The sequence below is a fragment of the Prinia subflava genome, chromosome Z (assembly GCF_021018805.1).
Source record: "Prinia subflava isolate CZ2003 ecotype Zambia chromosome Z, Cam_Psub_1.2, whole genome shotgun sequence".
Lineage (NCBI taxonomy): Eukaryota > Metazoa > Chordata > Aves > Passeriformes > Cisticolidae > Prinia > Prinia subflava.
The window spans coordinates 33,144,053-33,167,034 of record NC_086283.1 but is presented as its reverse complement, the minus strand read 5'-3'; the positions used below and the strand labels follow the sequence as shown (position 1 = coordinate 33,167,034).

At 46.8% G+C, this 22,982-nt stretch overlaps 1 protein-coding gene across 1 annotated transcript; it reads left to right on the top strand.

Annotated features, from left to right (window-relative positions):
- Nucleotides 1-222: 222 nt before the first annotated feature.
- On the top strand, nt 223-10,814 carry LOC134564426 (serine/threonine-protein kinase PAK 1-like). The gene is made up of 5 exons (XM_063423279.1): nt 223-4,299; nt 5,284-5,871; nt 6,903-6,951; nt 7,257-7,369; nt 7,629-10,814. The coding sequence occupies exons 2-5, from the start codon at nt 5,792-5,794 to the stop codon at nt 7,996-7,998; spliced, it is 612 nt and encodes a 203-aa protein (XP_063279349.1). The 5' UTR covers nt 223-4,299; nt 5,284-5,791; the 3' UTR covers nt 7,999-10,814.
- The last annotated feature ends 12,168 nt before the right edge of the window (nt 10,815-22,982 follow it).

Below are 22,982 nucleotides of genomic sequence, written 5' to 3'. Positions count from 1 at the left end.
ACAGGAAAATTTGACTGCTGAAAAGCAATTGCTATAATTGAGCTGAAATCCTGCTAGGTAACATTTGTTCTAAAGTATGAGTTTAATAAAGTTATGTATAAAGCATTAAAGCATTAATATTGCCAGAGCATATTTATAATTCTATTCTACATACTTTCTCTTGCTGGGAGAAGTTCCTGTGGTCTTTTTTTCTGTCCCACAATTAGAAAGAATGCTGTAAAGCAGAGCACAACTAAATATTTCCATCTCGTGCAAGAAAAGTTATACAACAGAGCAGAAACTGTTGCATCTGAGCTGCATTTCAAAACCAGGTGCTTAAGGCCAAATAGGGGAAATGAGAGAATCTGTACGTTAATAAAAAAGCTCTAAGGAAAATCTGCTCACAAAGCAGAAGTAAATCTGGGCAAGTTTGAGAAAATCCATTTTGGTTGGTAATTCCTGGTTTTGAAAGGGTTGGGTTGAAAGGTCACTCTGCACTGCTGTGACTCAGAATCTAATCTAATCTGTTAGATGTCTTCAAGTCACCATTACTTCTGAAAACTCTGCTCACAACTAAAAATACCTGGCATGTCTTGGGATGCTAAGGCAAACCTATTTCCTACTCACATGCTCTCTTCAGATATTCCTCCTGGTGGAAGTGCAGTCCAGCACTATGAATCCCAAGTGTGAAGAGCCTGGTGTTAAGCTCCTCGAATTCACTGTGCTGTCCACCTGCAGAGGCAGTGTTTGTGCTGAGTGACCAGGAAAGCAAGCTAAGCCTAGGATCATTATTCCATGGGTGAACAGAGTTGATTCCAGAGGAGTTGCATGCACTTTTTTCTCTCTCCCAGCCTGTCCATTTTTTCCATTTTCAAGCTGGCTCCTGGGTTTAACTTGGGACTTTGCAAGGGAAGGGAACAAGTGTATCTCATTTTCATGGTTGAGATGTGGCTATCCAAAAGTCTGCAAGGAATCTTACAAGGAGCATGGAGCCTAGGCAAACATCTGTGAGAGTGTGCCTTTTGGCTATTCAAAAGAGGCCTCCTTTGGGCCCGAGATCTGCAGGACATTGCAGAGCAGTGGCTGCTGTCAGAGCCCCAACACAACAAAACTGTGGCAGCCTGAGAGTCACCATATTGTTACGTATTTGGGACAGCTGAAATAACAATATGATTTCAAATCTTCTTGGAAGGCAAATAGCAACATTTATTAAAAAGCACTCCCTTTTGATACACTGTTCTCGTACAACATGGACATGATTGGTCATTCAAACCAACACCTCTTCATAAACATCTTTGCAAGTAAACAAGATGGAAAAACAGTAGTGTTTTTCAAAGATTAGAAATTGTTGAGAATGTCTTCTCTCAGCTCCCCCAGAGCAAATGCCTGGGATCTATCTGACTTTCTCCTCTGACCAGGCTTTCAGCATCCACATCACTGGAGAGCTCTTCTGGATGTTCTCTGATGTGAATATGCCAGGGAAACAGCAAATGGGAAGAGGGGAGCTTTGAGTCAGGAGATAAGCCAACATCTCCCTGCCACAAAGAGAAGTCAGGCTCCAAAGTGAGTCAGAGCAAAGGTCAGCATACAGCTACATGCGTAAGAAGCAACTGTACATTGCAATACTCCTGGAAAGTTACTTCCTTTGCTTCTTTTGTCCCCTAAATATCACGGAAGAAGGTAGGTTCTTCAGAGCCAAGATGCCAGCCAGAAGAAGTACACTTGCTTTTAGTTGTGGCCTTGGGCACCAGAAGTCATGTTTGCTTTGCTTTCTTTACATCCTTGTTCCTTCCCAGGATTCTCACAGGGGCACAGGACCTGCAGGATTGCTGCATTTTCTCAGCTCCCCCAGGAAGCCTTGAGCACTAGATTATGGACTATCAGCATTTTTTCTGCTGCTTCATGACTGAGGAGAACTTCCTGGGCTTTTCTTTTGTGTCAGCTGTATGGAAGATTCAGTTGCCGGGCACAACTTTGGCAACAAAGGCAGAGCGGCTGTTATTTGTGAGGTCAAGGGAGCGCTGCCACGTCACAGTGCTGCCAGCACAACGTTGTCCTGGCACGCACAAGGCCTCGCTGTTGCGGAGCAGCTCTTCCGCTCGCTGGCTGCAGGAGGATCCTTGTGATCAAGGAGCTCTCAGCAGACGGCCTGCACCGCGAGAGGAATCTCGGTTTTTCCCTCGCATGTCATTCAGTGTGCAAACCCACACAGCACTGCTGAAATGATCAGGCAATTCTGTGCTGTGGTTTGCACTGCCTTCTCTGTGGCATATTCTGCCTACTACGTGATCCAGCTGACATGTAAGGAAAGGTTTATCCTGGGGGTAACATCACCTGGCTCTTGTTTCACTCTGCTCCTTATGCCCATGCCCGTGTGACCCAGTTGATTTGGGAACAAAATTGCCATTAAGATGCCAGCATTTTGGTAAAGCTCCTGCCAAGAGCATCATCTGCAAAGGGGGCGTCTGTACTGGCTGGAGGGTGGAGAGTATTTGCAATGTAACCTGCTGCGGTGGCAGTCCCTCCATGGGAGAGCGCCTGGCCGTGGAGTCTGTAATTTCCTCAGCTTGCTGCTTCAACCTGCAAGTTGCAGACTCTAAGGAGAGATCTTCAGAAGTACCTCCAAAACCCCTGTGATTCTCTCCAGGGGTGGGGGAAAGCATCTTTTGCTCCAAATGGTGCCATTAGAAACTTTGACAGTCTGACTTAACCCTTTATGGTGTTGCGCATCATCACCCTTGGCGATGATGTGCAAACTCCAAACCAGTTAGGGTTTGCTGCTGATGCCAGGAGCTGTCCCAGGCTGCTTCTGCAGGGAGCTGCCACAGCTAAAGGGCCTTGAGGGAAAGTTTCCTGGGATATTGTCTTCAGTATATTGATGGGAATTAGTGCATGCAATTCATGGCAAAAATTATAAAATTCAGGAAAGAGAGGAGGAAAAAGCTGCTTGCTCTTTTGGGTGGAACAGAAGCTGTGGCTGTTAAAGAACAACTGACATTTCCATGGCTCTCTTTCCATTTCTCTCCTGGCAAAAGAGACCCAAATGTAGACAGAGCCTAGTATGGTGTCCTTGTTGTTCTCTTGTTTGCTGTGCAAAGGACTAGTGCTCCCGGAGGGATGCTGGCAAAGAGAAATGCTCTCTGGTGGGACTGACTTGTCCTGTGGGACTCCCCAGCACAGGAATTTTTCTAAGGGCATCTGGTTCCTTTTCCCTTGCTCGCTGCAGGTCACCTGACACATGGAATGGATCACAATCTCAGACTCCTAAACCCCAGCAGGCTAGTTGGAGTGGATTGTGATAAGGTCCAAAAGAAGAGGAGTGGCAACAGAGGGCTGATAAAGGACCACGCGGGGTCTTAAGCATTGGCAGTTCCAGAGCAACTTTATTATCCAAAGGGAGCCGACAACAAAATACCCAGAACAAAGGAGTGCAAGCCTTTTTAAAGAAGGGTGGTACAAAAATCAGGAGATGAACAGGAACCAATCAATAACTTTCAGGGGTGGGGTATGGGATCACACCATAGGGGGAGAACCAATCAGGGAAAACACTAAGGTATGGTTTAAACATATTGCCAAATGGGGAACAGAATTGGGGAGGTGGGTATGGGATGATGGACATGGGATGGGTGTGGGGTGAGATAACAGTTGGGTTTGACAGACATGAGGGTTGAACCATGGATGGGGTTTGGGGGAATAAACCATTTTCAGGGTATACCACAGGATGGAGACAAGCCTGTCCTTTGGTGAGTGGCAAAGCAATCTCTGATGTTGCTGACATGTAAGAATTGTGCAGCAAGCTGTGAACTTGGACTGTTGTTTGAAAATAGAGTGTAGAGTGCCTGCCTAGGAGGCTGAAAGACAGTCCAAGTGGCTCTTGGCATCGGCAGTAGCAAAGGCAGCAGTGGCTCTTTCCTAACTTTCCAATGAAGAGCCTTTCAAAAGGTAAAAGCCAAGTGTGGCAGCCCAAAAGGTATCTTGCTGACTGAAGCCCAGGTGGAAGATGGAATGCAGCAAGATGGACTACCACCTAATTTGCCCATCTTTATAGGGTTGTTGCGATTAAGAATCCCACTGGTATCTAAGTCTATGGTTTCTCCTTAGTCCAGGTGCTTAGCCAGCTCCTGAAGGATTGGCAATAGCAACCAGCTCCTAATGGATTGACCGTTCCCAGTCTCTCTCACTGCTCTCTGTCTGCAGGGCCCAAAAGCAGGGTCAACACCTCTTCTGGCTCCCTCTCTTGTTGAGGAAGAGGCTGAGGAGGAGCAAAAGGACATCAAGCCTCCAGCTGCTCTCCCTCTATGGCCTGAACGTGCAGAGCCAGTAAGTGGCACCTGTGGCTGGCACTGCCTTGGGTGCAGGGCCAAGCTTCAAGTTTCAGATGACCCAGGCCTTGGTGCTCAGGGCTGAAGATGCTGGGGGCTCTGTGCCTGCCATGGTGTAGTGCTGCTTCAGCCAAGGCAGGGAGCCCTGGCTAAGGGCTTCTGAAGTTTGACCTTTAGGCATCACTTTGCTGGGATGCTGAGAGGGCCCGAGAATGTCTCTTGGGATCAGACAGGAGGCGGCATAAAATTCTTCCTGGTGTAGAATTGAGCCCCCTTGGTGCCCAGTGTCGGTGCAGGCTGCCTGTGGTGAGCGGGCGGAACGGTTCAAAGACGCAGTTCACAGCCTTGCAGGATACTTGGGAGACGCTGGCCCCTGGAGGGGACCTACCCCTCTCCATGGACTCATTAGCTTCAGGTGCAACGTAGACTGTGCTTCACTTCCTTTTGGTCAGAGCAGAGTTTGGTGAGGAGAATCCTACGCAGCTCTGCATTGTAAATGGCAGGTGGGTCTTGGAAGGGTAGGAATGCAGCTCCAAAGGGCTGCTCCCTAAAGCCTGAAATATAGAGGGGAAATCAGTGAAACAGATCAGAAAAGGGACCTGCTCCAGCCTTCTGGTCAGACATTTGCAAACCAGTTCTGCGATGACTTTGTTGCCCAGGAGAACCCAGAAGGAGGAAAGCAACAAGGCTCTGGGGCCCTGCTCTGATCTCTTCTTGGATCCTTGCAACCATGTAAATACCTGGTTGCAGTCATCTTGCAGCAAAGCCAATAAAATGTAGCCTGGAACTGGCCATGAGCTGCTGTATCAAAGTAGCCTTTGGAATTTTCCCACTGTCTTTGAGTAGGGGATATCCAAAACCTCCAAGCTGAGGAGCCCTGGTGGTGGCAGACAGCATCTTCCTTTTGCCTTGCTTTTGCCATGTGCTCTCCAGGGCCTCTGTGCCAGCCAGCCTTCTGATGGGCAATCCTTCCTTGTCGCAGCTGGACACCCCCTCTGCCATTCAAGGTGCCGCCTCAGCAGCATGGACTGAAGCAGCCGGCACTCCCCCAGCTGCCGGCGCTCCGTCCAGCAGCCCAGCCCAGCAGCCCGAGATGAGAGAGGAGCAGAGGTTGACGAGACTGAGTACGTGTGGTGTATTTCTGGTCTGCTAAAGCTGTGTGTTGTCTGCGTGTCTTGGTGTAGGCATGCCAGAAGTTTCTCATTGGGTTTAGTGCCTCAGAGGCACTTAGGCCTCTCTGCAGAAGTTGTTGTTATTCTTTGAGGCAGCAAGAGAGCACTTGGGGTGTTCCTGCTGCCTCTGAGGGCAGCTGGCACTGGCTTGGCTCTGCCTGGGCTGCCTTCTGTGCCAAAGGCAAAAGCAGAGATTTTTTTTTGCCTGAGCAGGCTGGCACTTAGCGAGTGACTGGGCCCCAGAGAGCTCTCAAGCTCCTGACAGTGGGGCTGCATTTTGGATGCTCTGGGGAGCAGTGTGTCTGTTTGAAGGCATGCATGGCTTTGTCTTTCAGGGACTTTGTGAGTCTGGGTGAGCCAAGGAGCAAATACATGCCACTTGAAGAACTTGGACGAGGGTAAGTTTGACGCCTACCCCTTGTACAACACCGTGGGCCTTTCGCTGGTGCAATATCAAGCAGGAAGTCAGGCAAGTTCCAAACATGGTCAGACTCTGCCTTTACCTCCTGCCACCTCTCAGGACTGCTGAGAGGCAGGCAAGGACACAGGCACCGCGGAAGATTTCGGAATGTAACAGGAAGGCAGCTAGGGCTCTTCCTCCCCCTCATCCACAGCCTTGTCCATAGAGATAAGCGAAAAAAGTCCCTCTGAGGTATGCAACTCCCCTCTAACTTCGGTAGATTTCCATTCCCCTTTACTAACTAAGACCCACCATCCCTTTGTGACGTAGCAAAACCCCTTCGAGTATGTAACCCCAAGATACCAGCTAATAAATCGCCATTTTGACCATCCACCATATTGGTGTCAGTGTTTGTCTATGGCCGGAGGGGCTGGGGCGAGGCTCAGCCGCGGTGCTGTCCTTTGATACCAGGTCGCCAGCCTTCTACCTGAAGGCAACAGACTGCTTAGTCAAGAGCAGTCAGAAGGCATCGGCAAAGGCAACATGATACTGGCTGTGTCTTGCTTGCGGCAAGGAGCAGGATCTGGAAGATTTCCTGCCCCTGCAGTTTTATGGCCTAGAAGAGCAACTTGTCTTGCAAGTACTGCCTTTCTGCTCTCAAAGTACAGCTCTCAAAGATAGTGTTTTCAAAATTAGTCTTCTCCAGTTTTTACACCTATTCGTGCACACAGACACACAAACACACAGAAAAAGAGACACGCAGACACAGACAGCATCATTTAGGTTTGGTATGGAACTAACTGGGCATTGGAGATCTGCAGCAGCCCTTGGTCTTCATGTTGCACCTTGGCGTTCTCTTGGACACCCTGCATGGCAGAGGGCTGGCAGGCTGATGTGCTATTGGCTGCAGAGACGCTGCAGCCAGGCATTTTCTAAAGACTGTGGGAAGCCTGGGGAGATCGCTCCTGCCTAGTCTTACTTGCAGTGACAGGGACTAAAGGGCTTTTTCTGCTGCTGTTTTCTTTCTAGGGGCTTTGGAGCTGTTTATAAAGCCCTTGACACCAGCACAGGACAACAGGTAAAGTGCCAACACCACCGGCAGGTTTTGCCACTCTGGAGCGCTTTCCCTGCTGCTGTGAGCTGTGGCTGGAGCTTTGGGAGGCCTCTCCAACAGCAGAGGCTGTTCCTCTGAAGCACAGACTAGGCTCAGCTTGCAGAATGCATTTGGGATGGGCTTTGGTGCTTCTCCTAAGCTCTGCTGCCTAGTAACAGGGCAGTTTGGCACAGCTGGGCTGCATCATTGCACAAGCACTCACTCCATCTTCCTTGTGATCTCATGCAAGGAGCAACTTTTCAAGTAAACGGTCTTCAATGTCCTTTCAGGTGGCCATCAAGAAAATGACCCTTCAAGAGGAGATGTCTGAGGAGCTGGTTGTCAATGAAATCCTGGTCATGAGGGACAACAGGAATCCCAACATTGTAACCTACTTAGACAGGTTAGGGTATTCTTATGTCAATGTTCCTTTAGATAATGCATGCCAGAAATGACAAACCCTTTTTGTCAGCAGCAGAAAATGGAGCTATTTCTGATTTCTCTACTTGTACCCAGTACATGGGAGGAGGTTGCACTTGGCGTGCAATAATCTCTTCTGGCATATGTCACTTGGAGAGCAGTTGCAAAAACCTGCGTCAGGTCCTCGGGTGACTGAGCTGTGCCCATTTGTCCCTCTCCATGCTGTGGTCTTCGTCTTTCAGCTACCTGGTAGATGCGGAAGTCTGGCTGGCAATGGAGTTCATAGACAGTGGCACCTTGTTTGATGTACTCGGGGCAGTGTACCTGGAAGAAGGACAGATAGGCGTTGTCTGTCGGGAGGTGAGGGATCCTGCTTGTGCTTCCCCTGGTCTGCACAGGATGCTCCTTGTCAACTGGTGGGTAAGAAGAGCAGAGATTTCTTGCTCCCTTCTTTGGTTTGGTGCTTCTGTCATGACACCAGAAGGAGAAACAGCATCTGAAGTAAGCTACCTGCCATTGTCCCTGCACTTCTTAGGCTCTGTTCCGGCACTCTTATATGCCTCTGTATATAAGAGGCATTCCCAGCATGGGCTGTGGGAATGTTTTGGGTGAGTGCCAGTTGCCCAGAAGTGCTGCTTGGCCAGTGTGTGAATTGTGAGGGCATTTTTGAAGTGGCCAGTGCCTTCTTTCCCTGGCTACAACCCCTGGAAGCAGAGTACTGCTGCTTTTGCAGGCAGATTCACAATGGCCTTGGCAGGCTTGGAGTGAGGGGTGTTTTTGCCTGGTTTGCCAGTGGGAGCTGCCTTTGACAGGGTTTGCTTTTCTCCTCAGCTGACTTTGGCCTCTGCTCTCAGCTCACCTCTGAGTGCAGCAAGTGAAGCTCCAGGGTCGGCACTCCCAGCTGGATGGCACCGGAAGTGGTGAGAGGAGAAGCCTACGGCCCCAAAGTGGACATCTGGTCCCTGGGGATCATGGGGCTGGAAATGGTGGAAGGGGAAGCTCCTTACCAGAGGGGAACCTCATCTCAAGATAAGGTGCAGCTTCAAAAGAGAGGTTTGTATGGAGAGAGCTGTTGTGGCTAGGAAATCAGCAGGTAAAATGTCCTCTGCCAATTTTTTTGGTAGGTTTTTAACGGATAGAAAGGAACAGGCCCCCAAAACTGCAAAACCCCAGGCACCACTCGACTCTCCTGCATTGCTTGCTCCGCTGCTGCCTGCAGGCAGACGAGGACAGTGCTGGTCTGCTCAGGAACTCCTGCAGGTAAGAAAATGCAAAGCAGCAAAAAGCCCTGTGAGGTGAGGACACCTGCAGGAAGGGCTGAAGAGGACTGTGGGCCACATGGGCCTGGGTGAGACAGGTGCGGGACAGAAAGGCAGAGCGGCAGATGGTACTCTCGGTCCTCCTTGTGCCGAGGAATAGCCTCAGTTAGCCGAGGAATCCCACTTGAGCCTGTGAGGATGTGATCTTGGAAAGTAATGGTTCCTTTTTTTTTCCTTTTTCCTCTGGGCAGCATCCATTTGTGACCTCAGGCGAGCCTGCCTCCAGCCTGGCTGCTCTGATCATCTCAGCCAGGCAAGTGCAGGAAGACTGGAGAGGAAACGCTTGCACCTGAGGAAGACTCTGTGCCTGTTCTGAAGAGTGTGCCTGTTCTGAGGAAGACTCGCCTGTTCTGAAGAGTGAAAGGTGGGATGTATCATGTTTAGGCAGAGTCAGCCATCCCCTGGACTTGATGAGGAGCTGTGCCAAAGATAGGGAATTTAATATTTTATGATTTTCTTAGCTTAGCTGTTTTTAGTTAGGACTATAGACCATAGGAATTTTCCTTGTTGGATCATTGTTTAGTTAAGAGTAGAGTATAGTTGACGTAGGAAGCTCAGAAGCATCCTTTAAGGAGAAAAGAATATTAAGAATTAGGCTGTGACTCAGCAGAACTGGACCAGGCATGCGCTCCGAGCTGTCAGCCTGAACAGGCCACCAGGAAGACAGATTGATGATGACAATGATGATGAATCCGAAGGTCCTCTGTTTCAGCCCTTGGTTTCAGCAGGACTGTCAATAAAACCTCTAAAACCCCCAGAGCCCTGGAAAGTTCCCTTCCTTGCCACACTCCGCCTAAGCTGGACAGCACCTTCAAATCTGTGTGTGCTGGATGGGTTGTGCTGTTCACAGTACCAGGCTTTGCGCTGCTTCCCAGCGGCCCAAGTCTCTCCCTGCTCACTGAGGGGCCCAGTGACTGTGAGGTGAGAGCAGGCCCAGCCTTGCCCAGGGCAGAGCTCCAGCAGGGCCCTGGCAAAGCCTGAGCAGCCTGAGCCTGGCAGAGGCAGGCTGGAAGGAGGCCCGTGTAGCTGCAAGAGGCAGCAGCAAGGCCCTGGGTGCCTCTTCTTGGGACTGGGCAAATGCACAACTCTCAGAGCCAAAGTGTTAGAAATTAGGGCCAGGAGATCTTCTTCTCCTTTGAAAAGCCTTTATTGAAAAACAGCTTTGGGGTGGGGGCCCAAGGGGTTGCGTGCACCGCCACTGCTCCCAGGTCCAACGCCAAGAAGGAGGAATTCGGCTCTGTCGCTGTTCACTGCAGATCCCGGGCTTCCATCCTCACAGGAGTCTATAGGAAGACCTCGCAGACCTGTTTAAGGGTCTCCATTCTGGTCCAGTTCTATACCAGTTAGGGTGACACCTGCTAGTCACTCTTCAAGGGAGCTATTCCTTTTCCCTATCTGGGGAAATAGTTTATTAATTTTAATTCATCTCTGGCCCATCAGTCTAGGGGATTATTCTTCTCTGTGCTGTCACACAGAGGCTCATTTGCATGTTCTGTACGTGCAAGTGCCATTTTGGGGTTACAGAAAGATGAAGGGACCACTTTTAGAAGCTGTTATTGAAACAGCGGAGCAGCAGAGACAGAGCGGCACAGGCGGAGCAATAGAGGCAGAGCAGCAGAGGCGGTTTCCTGACGGAGGGTAAGGGTAAATACAATAGGGTAGAAAAACGGGTAAAGAGGGCTACAAGGCAGTACAACAACCAAAGGGCACAATATACTACTTAAAGCCAGTGAACAGTGAGAACAATAAGCATTAACTAAATAAATAGCTAAAAACAGCATTGTTATAAATGCCAATACAATATTCCAATTAAAATAATAATTTGGTTTATTAATAAAGATCGAATTACAGAATTTCGATAAACCCAACAACAGCGGAGACACTTGACAGTCTTTTTCCCGGGAAAATGCCAAGGGTGAACCGTGAGATACAGAACATGGCAGTCTGCTATCTCCAGCAACGGTTCACAAATTTGCCCAATTTGGGGCTTGGTTTTTATACACTTTATTCTGCCCTCGGCAATATTTTCCCATACTTCCCTTTGTTTCCCGACTAGCTATTCAAATTCGAGGGTTTCTCTGACCAGGCTGAAAAGAGTTCTTTTCTCAGTTCATATGTTAATGTCCAATTTCTATAGATCCTTATGGCTGATGAATGGTCGAGACATGGATGATGATGCCTGATGATCTGTGAGGGTGTCAGCCGAGGTGGGTGCGGATTGCTTGGCCACTTTATCTTGATGAGTCTCCTCCCGGTACTTGAGAAGGCTGCAGGTTTTCCAGTAAATCGTTTGTTTTTTTCTGAATGGTGGCACCTGCTTTTTCAGCATTTTTAGTTTCACCATCTGCTACAAGGTCTCCTAAAACATATACTTTACACAATACACATTTATACAATTTTATAGTTTTTCAATTAACCATAAGAACATGAATTAATCATTTCACATTTTTCACAAGAATCAACTACCTACTATCCATAATAAATATGAGGTAAGAGATATTTTTGGCCTTTGTTTCCCACAAAAGTGGAAGCTGGCTTCTCCCAAGGGGAAGCACAGCCGAGCTGGGCACAGCATGGACTGGTGGCATTGGCTGTCTGGAGTCTGCACAGGAAGAGAGAAAGGCAAAGGCATGCTGAGGGCTGGAGCCCTGGCTGACGTTTTCTACTCTTTTGCCGGCTGCCCTGTAAGGCCTGGCAAAGGCTGGCAGTGTGTGCAGCACTCGGGGCACAGTGGGAGAGAGCCGGGCTACTCTCCAGGCTACAGCACAGGGCAGCGTCCTTGAGGCACGGCAGTTCTGCCAGGGGGAACTGAGGCCACCGTGAGGCAGTGACAGCTTGTCAGGTCACATCTGCAGGAGCCAGTGCCTAACACAGCTGTGGGAGGAAGCACCTGCAATCCTGGAATTCTGCACTGAGCCAGAGCAAAGGTGTGAAATGCGGAGTGTCTTGCAGAAATATTCAGGGGCACTAGGCCAGCCTGCTTTGTGCTCTCTGGCACACAGCAAGCACTGTGCAATGCAGCTTTGAGCTGCTGGGGGAGAAATGTTAGAGAGAAGCCAACTCTTAGATTAAATTAAACCGGGACAAAGTCCTGAAAGCAAGAGAGCTGTTTCTCAGTAAGGATTCAACTGAGCTGTGAGTGTATCTCGCTCCCCAAGAGCCAAACACACACACACAGTCCAACAGAATGCTTCTTTTATTGCCTTTCCCAGCCCATGGCGAACTGTGTCCTCCTTCCCTTTTGGCTGGGTACTGGGGAATTCTATTCTTTCCTCACTGCCTACTTTTCTGTCCCCTTCCCTCTTATCCTACTACCCTTTTGGTCTGGTCTTCAACTTGGCCCTTCTCCCAGCTCACAGCAACGCCCCATAAATTAACAAGAACAAATCTAAACCATAAATAACAACACCTAGAACCAACAACTTTCATTTTTCTAATCATCTTTTGGCTGCAGCAAAATTTTGCCTCATATATCACAGAGGGAATCTGGGATGAGCCTGTTGTTTATGCTTGAGCAGTGAACTGATTTGGAAGGGAGCAGAAGGGTTTCAGTAGGCAACTTGTGTTTTCTTGATTAATTCCTGAAAGAAAGACACAATATGGCTTCAATCAGCAAAAATATTTTCAAGGTGCATTAATGAAATTCTTGGAAGCAATTCACAGAAAAGGAAGGTGTTGAGAAAATGTTTAACAAAAGATGAATTCTGTTATAAATGCCAGGACAATTTATTATCAAATTCAATAATTTGGTTTATTAAAATTCAAATCACAAAATTTGGAATCAAATTACAGAATTTTAAGTAATGAAAAACAAAACAATACGAAACCCACAAACAGCGACACTTACTTGACAGAATTTCTCCCGGGAAAAATGAGCCAAGGGTGACCCTGAGACACGGACCCTGGCCGTGTGTGTCTCTAGCTGGGTTCACACCTTGCCCACCTAGAGGCTTAACTTAAATACCCTTAATTTCCCCCTCGGCAGCCTTTCTCCCATTGTTTTCACTAAGCACCGGCCATTAACTTTGTTTATACTAAATCCCGAAAGGGTCCCCTGGCCCATTCACATGCTAATGTCCAGAGTTAGTCCTTGCTTTGAGTAATTTAACCGTAGTAGAAGTGTGTGACGATCCCTCTGGCACGTAGCATTTGATCAGTGGGAGTCCCGATGATTTTCGCTGCACGTAGGCAGGGGTAGGTTGGTCCGTGTTCATTGTCTCATCAGTGCCTCGTGTTCTCACCTTCTATTTTTGGACCAGGGAGATCAGGAGAGGTGCTTTACAGAAGTCCGTGAAACGTGCGGGTTGAGCAGACACACATACCTTTATACAATATATTACAGTTTCCAGTCTATAATTATTTATAGAACATGAATTAAATAACCCTATTTTCCACAAATTCCTTTAACATTAACAGGCAGGGTTGAGCCCTCTCTTCCCCTGTGCAATGATGAATGTGTGCAAGTGGCTACCTTAGCCTTGAGAATAGCGTAGTACTAAGAAGGTAGCTGGAATGCATTCAAGGGCAGGGAAGTGTAGGAGGCTCTTGACTACCAGAGGAGTATTTGAGGAATGGGATGTTCTTCAAATGACCACCAGAGACCCTCAAGAGACCCCTACTCTCTGATCATTAACTTCTGAGAAGTGATTGAAATATGTCCAATAATTGGAGGGCATGTTTAGCCTGGGAGTTGCAGCAAAGTAATGACTATATCTTATTTGCATGGTTACAAATTAGTAGGTGAGATTTCTGCATATGCATGGGTTACAGAGGTGATTCCCATGCAGCAAGCACTGAAATAAGGTAATGCCTCCTTTCTCATTCTGAGATGGCACCAGGGATCGGGACCTGCTTGGGAACTTTCATTTTAGTCACTTCTACTGAAAAGCGAAAATGAAACCCTTTCCATCTATTTTCCTCTGGTTTCCCTTTTTGGGGGCCAAAGCTCTGTGCTGCAGGTGGCCCAGGTATGTGCAGAGCAATGCAGCCTCCACAAACCCCTTGGTTTTCCCACAGGTCATCATGAGTTGTTCCCAGGTGTGCCCAGCTCTGGCAGGAGAAAGAGCGCACAGTGCAGTGGGTGCCGTGTCCTGCCCAGCCGGGGCTCTCTGGCACAGAGCAGCAGCAGTGCCAGCACCTTTCAACCCACTCCTGCCTTGGCTTCAGTCACTGGGACACAGAAGCCTCTGGAAATCAGCGCTGCCAGACACATTCCCAGCTTGGAGCAGCTGCTGCTGGTGAGCAGATCCTGCCACTTCTATTGCTTCCAAATAAGAATCAAGGCAGCGGTAGAAGTGGACATAGAGAAAAGCCCTGGGCTTGTCCAATAAATGGGCAAATATGGGGGGGATGTGTTTGTAAGAGTGGGTCTGAAAATCCCTCATCTGCCTCATGACTGTCAGAAGCCGAGACCCCCAAGGACCCTGGGCCGCAGCATAAGAGTTCTGGCCTGACCGAGGTGGGAACCAGGTTTCTCCCTGCAGGTGCCTCCATTGGACCGAGACGCCTCAGAAACCCGTGCAGGAACAATGGACACTGTCACGGTTCCTGAACCGTGTTTGCAGAGGCCGTGTTTGCTCTGACTGGTTGTGCTGTCCCAGACCTGCTTGTCCCAAACCTGCCTGATCTGAATGGTTGCACCTGATTCCCAGAGCAACGGGCCTCCTCACAGTGACTCGTGGGTGCTCCCCCCATGTTGGCCAGGTGCCCCCCACTTCTGCCTGCATTGGCTGAGTGCCCCCTGCTTCTGAAATGACTATAAAAACTTCCCCCTGCAACTCACACTTTGAGCCCTCCCCGGTGGACGATGGATCTATTGACAAGCGCCACAAGGACTGCGAAGGTGGTCTTGGGTTCAGCGTCATGAGGACTCATGTCTGTTCAGTCAGTAGCTATACCACCCTTTTTCTCTTTTCTCTCTCTCTCTCTCTCTCTTTTTCCCTTCTCTACTAATCGCATAATTGTGTGTATCAATAAAGATAGAATTGATTTTACTTGAACTAAGTTCTCATTGCCTCTTTTTGCACTCCAAAATCAAAACGAACCATCACGACCATACTTTGGCTAGTGACAGTGTTAAGAAACATTTCAGCTGTTATGCCAAATCAACTTCTCTCCTTTTCTCTCTTCACATTTCCTGCTTTTTTCCCTCTCCCATTTCCACCCTTTTCCCACCCACAAGTCTCACTGTTTTCATCTCATGTTTCCCACCCAATTTTTACTCATTATTCCCACCCTTTTCAGCTCCCTTTCTTCACACTGATTTATTAAAATATGAATATTGATCTAATATCAATATTCAACTGTGATGGATAAAAGACTCTCTAACAGTTAAAGTTAGAAAGTGTATGTTTATTGCGATGCTGGGCAGCGCATGGGGTAGTTCTTTAATGCGCACTGCTAAGATCACAGGTAATTACAAAGCCTTTTATTTACAAAAATGTTAAATACACAAAATACAAATGCATATTCATACCCCTGTCACTTCCTCTTCTCCGCTTCGTATGCTAATTGACAAAAAGGCTATTAAGCATGTGTAGTTTGTTCCCTGAAATGGGTCGGTGGTCCTTTTGTGAGGAGTGGTCACCAAAAGGAGGAAGTAAAACGAGTCTTCCTCATTCTAAACTTACAATCTTTTCAATGCAGATGTGATTAATGGCTGGTAGAACTCCCTGTTTCTTGTTTTCCAGGACTATTTCAGTGGGTTTCTGGAAACAGGAGGTCTGGGGTAGCTTATCTTAAATCCGGTTTCTTCTAACCATCCTCTAACTTTTAACTGATTTCAGCAAAGCTTATCTATTCATTTCAGCTAAATCAGCAACCTCTATTGTTAACTGTAACCTTAGCTTTTCTCAAAGCTTCAAAATTAGTGTCTCAACACTTTACCTCTCACATTTCCCCGTCTTCCCATGGTTTCCTGTGTTTTCTTCTCTCGTTTCTCACTATTTTTTCCCTCACTAATCCTGCCATTTTCTCCCCTCACGTTTCTCTCCTTTTCTCAGTCATTTCTCTCAAAGTTTTCTCCTCTTATTTCTCACTTTCACCCTCATGTTTCACACCCTTTTCCTCCCCCATTTCTCACACTTTCCCCCTCACTTTTAGTATTCTTTCTACGTCATGTTCCTTATACTATTCTTCTCGCATTTTGTGCCCTTCCTTCACTCCTCTTTTCTGCCACTTTTCTTGCCATTGTTCACACCCCTTATTTCCCTCACGTTTTCTGCCTTTTTCTGCCTTCTGGTTTCTCACTCTTTCCCCCACAGTATTCTCACAATGTTCCCCTCACATTTTCTGAGTGTTTCTCTCTCTTTGCCAGGAAAATTACTCGCTCTTTTCTCCTCTATGTTTCCTTTCATTCTTCCTGTATGTTTCTCACCTTTTTCCCCTCATGTCTCTTAGAATTTTCCCATCGTATTTCCTGCCTTTTCTTCCTCTCACCTTCCTCTCCTATTTTCACTCCCATTTTTCACCATTTCCCCCTCAGTTTTCTTAACCCTTTCCCACTCAGATTTCCGACCCTTTTCTTTCCTGACAGTTCTCGCCTTCTTTCACTCACATTCCTCACACTTGTGACCTCACGTTTGCTGCCTTTTTCCCCCTCACATTTCTTAGCTTACTGGTTCCTGTCAGTGACTATTCCTCTTTTGGAGTTGACGGCCTTCTTTTTTCCTGCAAACGTCTACTCAAAATAATGGGTGCCAGAGCAGTGGTCCAAGCAGTTCTTGCCTGTGCATCTGCTGAACAGAATGTCTGTGCTTAGCTTGAAGAATCTCCTTAAGAACAACCTGAACTGCACTGCACTTCCTGCTGCAGTTTTGGTTTGTATTTCAATTCCCTATAGTCTTCATAGTGTTCTAGATAAATAGGTACCCCGAGGGATACACATCGCAGGTAAGCAGCCACTGCACCATCCGCCTCAAGCAGATCTCATCTCTATTTTCATCACCTCACAGTCACCATGACTCCTGCGTTGACAAAACCAGTTGTGATGCTTCTTTATGCTAAAGGAAGTCTATCTGCACAGGAAATGCTTTTGGCCCTCTTTTGGAATTTTTAAAAACTTATTTTAAAACATTCAGTCCCTGGAGTTTCTTCCTATTTTCACCTAATTTAATTGCCTCAACATCAAAATACTGCCAGTGGATGTTCCAAACCGGCTGGTCTGTGTTTGTGTTCACAGACCCAAGGCACCACACCGTGTCCATTTCCCAGGTGTCTGTTAATGTCCATTTAAACAGACGGCTGAGGGAGGTGGCTGTGCTTGCCCCACGTGCCTCCGGGGCTAGGCTGGCAGGGGCTGCAGATCGCGCTGGGAGGCACAGCCTCAGCCCCAGCTGCCATCTTGTGTATCGACCTAGTCCAGCTCTGAAGCAAACATGCTGCTGCTTTGTCAGCAGTCGGGGTCAGCACGAAAGACACCAACACCAGTTGGAGGAATAAGTAGTACAAAGCAGCAAAGAAGTAGAGAAGCATAAACTAAGCAATGCACCTGATTATTACTACAGAAGGATGCCCGTAGGGATTAAGAAAGGTACATCAGCAGTTACCTTAATACTTGACAGTCGTCCTGACACACTTGTCAGCTGGGGAGCCAATGTCATACCACAGGATTGGAGAGGCACTCCCAGTAACTGGGGATTACTACGTGGCTCACCGACTCACAGGCAAGGCCGCAAACTTTGGTGTGAAAGGGCCTCGATTTTATACTGTTGAATAAACAAACTACCATAACTTCTAGTGCAGGAACACCTGGTTTCATCCTCCTCTTGGCCAAGGCTGAGGGAGGAACCAAGGCAGTTTGCTTTGACCATATAGCTTCAAACAAGACCAGGAAGAGAGATCTGATTCTGTGGCCTTGTCTAGCTTCTAAGTGTGGAAAGTTAAACACCTGTTTGACTAAGGAGCAGATTAATATGTCATACTGGTAATGATAATGCATATTTTGTTTATGAGCGAATATAAGTGTTTGGTTGGAAGGTGTCGGAGTCTAGAACATCCCTCTGGCCACCCTGGAGGGTTTGGAGACCGGACAGGGGGGTCTGGGATCTGTACAAGGAGGTCAACGAGCCTCACACAGAACCCAGGAGAACACTGCCTCTGATCCCTGGCCATGGGAGTGAATGCCCACACTGTATGAAGAATCACAAGCTGAGAGAATTCAAAATAAGTAGTATTTCGTTTATCATAAAATGTAAATGTAGAATCTAGGATTTTTAGTATATGGGGTGGAAGAGACAAGATGGAGGAATTGGGGAGTGGCCCTTGTGCTCCTTGTTCTTGCTCTCTTGCCCCAGTCTGCCATGTGTCCTGCACTGCTGGGGATACCTTGCAGAGCTGAGAAAGAATTAAGATAATGTACCCTGCTTGGGAGACCTGGCAGAGCTGAGAAAGGACTGAGATAATGAAGAATAAACAACCTTGGAAACACGCACTGGTGGGCTCAGCTTGTCATCTCTGCCTCCGCTGTGAAACACTTAGGGCAAAGAGAAGATTGAAAACCTTATTACCTCTGGGAACAGCAACCCCGAGGAAACTCCCAGGGAACAGCAACCCTGGGGTAAACTTACTACCTCGGAGAACAGCAACTCCGAGGAGAATCTCAGGGAATCATAACCCTGAGAGGAAGGTTCATCTGGAGGTTAGTTTTGCCTTAGGCCGCGGTGTTCAGGCCTTAGTACTGTCCTTTTACAGGCAGTGTTCCTGTCCCCTTGGCCACAAGGGCATCTTCAACTGGTCTCACAGGAATCGCCAAAGCTCTGGTTGTGCTGAGCTCCTTGTGGGTGGAGTTATCAGTCTCTTGGATGAGCAGATTCTCTGTCACAAAGTCCAAACTTTTGCCCTGGGATCCACCAAAGTAACAACAGGAAAGTGGGTCTGCAGCTCTGACATGGAAATTGTCGTTCTGGGTGGATCATTTCAGGATGACCCTCTCCAGTTCAAGCCCTGAGTGGGACTCTGAATAGAAACTCTATCAAATCTCAACTCTCTTGGAATGTTCCCTTCCTTGTCACCCTGTGAGTAAGCTCTACATTAACTTTCTGAATCATCCATTTTTTTTTTAAGGTGCAAAATCCTGTTTATGGTTGTGTTGGTATGATTAGGAATTGGGGAATGGTCTCCTGATGCCAAAATGATTTCTGCTTTTGCATTTCATTCATCTATTTTCATAGCTCTGTAGACTATTGTGGTATACTTATATAGTTCCTAGGTAACTTCAGTACTTTTTCTCCTCTGATGGGCAGAAAGACAAAACACCTTCCAAAGGCTCTTATCCTATCTTGCCTCCTCTGAGAGCCAAGGCTAAAGCAGCTTTTCAAGACAGTTTCTCATAAGGTCACTACAGCCAGTACAGGTAATAGAGCTAGTAGCAAGAAAGAGGGGCTTCAGAAGAGGTGAAAGAAAAGGAAGGAATTCCCTCATTACCTGTGCTTCTAATTGGAAATTCTTGTCAATTATGCTAATTTTCCAAACTTATAAAACCAAATTTGCCCTATGTGGGGTGGGCATTTTTCCATATCTGCTCCTGGAAGCCTCCAGTGAAAGACCAGATTTGATAATACCTCCTATACTAATATTGTCTCAAAAGTGTGTTCTTTTATTTCTCAGTCATTAGGGCATCACTTCATTCACACTGCAACGCCTTTGGAATATGGCTTACCTGGCATTCTTTGCACAGCCGTGGTACATCTACATGAGGCAGAAAGTGCATTTGCAGCCAAAAGTCAGAGCCTCCTGTGCAAATACCTGTCTGCAGCTGTGACTGGAGAGGGTTTTGGTTCCTGCCCAGCGTGGCAGCTGTGTTTCCTCTGTGACTGCCCCTCTTGCCAGGTGCCCATGGATAGTAGGTACAGGGTTCTGCAAAGGGAATGGACAGGGTGGTGATGTCTGCTGGCAATAGAGTGCAGAGGGAAATGGTGGGAAAATGTTTGACTCTGACAAACTGTGAATTCCTTCAACTTTAACAGCCACTTCTTAGTCCTGTATTCCCTCATACCAGGGACTGATGTGTGCAAGGGGATCTCTTAGCCTTGAGAATAAAGAGAGTGAGCCTGCTGAACAGATAGCTTCAATGTATTTAAGGAGAAGAAGCTGGTTTTAGGAGGCTCTTGACCATCAAAGGAGAATTTGAGGCATGAAATATTCCCCATCTCATGGGGAACACCAGAGACTTAGAAGAGACTTCTATTGTAATGCAAATAATTTTGTGGAAGAGGTTTAAAGATGTGAAACTCTTTTCAGGTGGTTAGGATGATGCCTCTGAGTGCCATCCTACTGTAGGGTTCATGACAGCCACTCTGAAGGACATTTCTTGGTATCTTGAATCTCAACTGCTGCCCTGGACAGTGGAAGTCAGTGCACAACCATGGGCCAGGTGTTTTTCTTGTAGAATATCTATGTTATAAATGCCAATACGATATTCCAATTAAAATAATAATTTGGTTTATTAACAAAGATTGAATTACAGAATTTCAGTAAACCCACCAACAGTGGAGATACTTGACAGTCTTTGTCCCGGGAAAATGCCAAGGGTGAACCGTGAGACACAGAACTTGGCTGTCTGCTGCCTCCCCTTCGGTTCACAAATTTGCTCTGTTCGGGGTTTAGGTTTTATATTTTATACTTTAGATTTTATATAGAATAGAATAGAATAGAATAGAATAGAATAGAATAGAATAGAATAGAATAGAATAGAATAGAATAGAATAGAATAGAATAGAATAGAATAGAATAGAATAGAATTATATACTTTATATTTTATATTTTATTTTATATTTTATACTTTATTCTGCCCTTGGCAATATTTTCCCCATATTTCCCTTTGTTTCCCGACTAGCTATTCAAATCCAAGGGTGTCTCCGGCTAGGCTGAAAAGAGTTCTTTCTCTCAGTTCATATGTTAATGTCCAGTTTCTATAGATCCGTATGGCTGATGAATGGTCGAGATATGGATGATGAGGCTTGATGATCGGAGAGGGTGTAGTCGGGAACCGTTGATGTTTCTGCCACCTTATCTTGATGGGTCTCCTCCCCGTGGTCGAGGAGACTGCCGGTTTCCCGTAAACCTTTTGTCTATTTCTGAATGTGAGTTTCTGGGGTGTTGCCTTCCTTTTCAACATTTTGGTTTAACAAAATGTTACAAGGTGTCTTGAAACTTACATCTTCATACAACACACACATATATACAGTTTTATAGTTTTCAATAATATTTCATTAACTATAAGAACGTGAATTAATAATTTCACATTTTTCATAATATATCAATTCTGAAATCAGGCAAGCTGCAAAATGTTTAGACACTGAGGATAGATTGTCTCATCTCTCAGTATTGGTCCAAATTTGTAAACATGGTCAGAAGGCATTTTCAAAGACATCTCCATGCTGCCAAGGTCTTGCCTGCAGCAAGGAAAAGGACCTGGTAGATCTCCTGGTCTCTCAAATGTGGAACAGCTCTGTGTTAATTTCCTTAGCATTTTTGCATATTTTTAAATCAACTGGCCACACTGTTAAAAGGAGAGGAATCTTGCTTGCCTGAAAGAGCAACCTACTCCGTGATAGCTGTCCGATAACAGTTGTCAGGAACATTCCTTTCTAAGAGTTTGCTGAAGGAGGATTTCTCCATGGTCATGATGAGAACTGCACAGTTTAGAAACTGAAACCTGAGAAGAAATAATAAGCTCTCTTTTTGAGATGAGGCAGAAAACCCCAGTGCTTCAGGAATAGGCCCAGTGGCCATGCACTTGAGAGAAAAATGCAACCTCTGCCTTTTGACAGACCCCTCCTGCATCCTGCAGGCTTGAGGCATTTACAGCAGACATCTCCTCTCTGGGTTGGCTTTCACTCCAAGAGCTAAAGGGCTTCTCCTTTCTTCACTTCTCTTTTGTTTCTAGGGGTTTTGGAGATGTTTGTAGAGCACTTGACACTGCCACAGGATGAGAGGTAAATGTCAACAGCCCCCACAGACTCTGCTGCTCTTGAGAGCTTTCCTCTCTGGTTGGAGCTGTGGCTGCAGCTTTGAGTAGAGCTGTGCTGAAAAGGCACAAGAAGCACAGCCTGGTGCCAGCTTGGAAATTGCATTTGGGACAGTCTTTGTCCTTCTCAGCTGCCAGAAGGAAGGCAAGGAGGGCAGCAGTTCCTTTCAGAGGAACTACTTACTAACTTACTATTACTTGTGCTAACTTACTCAATTGCTAAAACAAAGGTGGTGCCTCTTAGAGCATCTCAGTGTTCTTTGGGGCTACAGCTTGAGTCTTGAATGCTCATTTCTGGCTGACAGCAAATACATCTGAAAGTTCCTGGTAGTACCTTAGCCACCTGCAGTACTACATTTGGGAACTACCCATAGGGAGAGATCTGCAAGGCATCCCTAAAAGCCCTAAGTTCTGCCTATCACCATGAGATTTTACTAGTTGCTGAGAATGCTTATTAAAGTAGAAGGTTTGCAACTTCTCACGCTCCTTTCATGTGAACACCACCTGTGTTCTATAAACATAGCCATTGTTTTCACATTCCATGCTGGGAAAAACAAGACTGTGTGACAGTCCCCTTGACCAATGTAGTGAGAGGTGCAAATGCCCACTCTCCAATCCATGGTCACTTTGCAAGAAGTATAAAATAGGAAGTAATAAACTAGGCAGGGGATTTTCTTCCCTGATGCTCTGAGATACCCAAACTCTGGACTCCAGTGTGCCTTTATGGTGAGGTTCACAGAGACACCTGCTCATAGCCCAAGATGTATCCACAGAGTACCAAGGCATGGATTACTACTTCTGAAGTACAGAGAAATAGGTGTGGAGCCACACCTATCTTGGCTGTTACTAAACGTCATCTTTCACTTGCTGGCCATCTAAGAGATCTCCTTTGTCACAGCTGTGCCATTCTCCTTGAGACTGCATAGACTGCAAACTGTGCACAGCCTCTATTCCTTTTATTCTGTCCTTGTCACAGAGGGCCCTGGAAACAAGAATCAAGGCAAAAACCAATGTAGCCATGCATGTTCATCTGCACGGCCTTGTTGTTGGAATCCAGGATATCCCTCTGGCCGCCCTGGAGGGTTTGGAAACTCGACAGAGGGGGCCGGGATCTGTACAAGGAGGCCAGCCAGCCTCACACAGAGCCCAGGAGGGCACTGCCTCTGATCCCTGGCCATGGGTGTGAATACTCACATGCAGGAAGAATCATAAGCCGAAAGAATTTAAAATAAGTAGTAGCTAGTTTATTATAGAATATAAATATAGAAGTTAGGATTTTTAGTATATGGGTTTGAAGAGACAAGATGGAG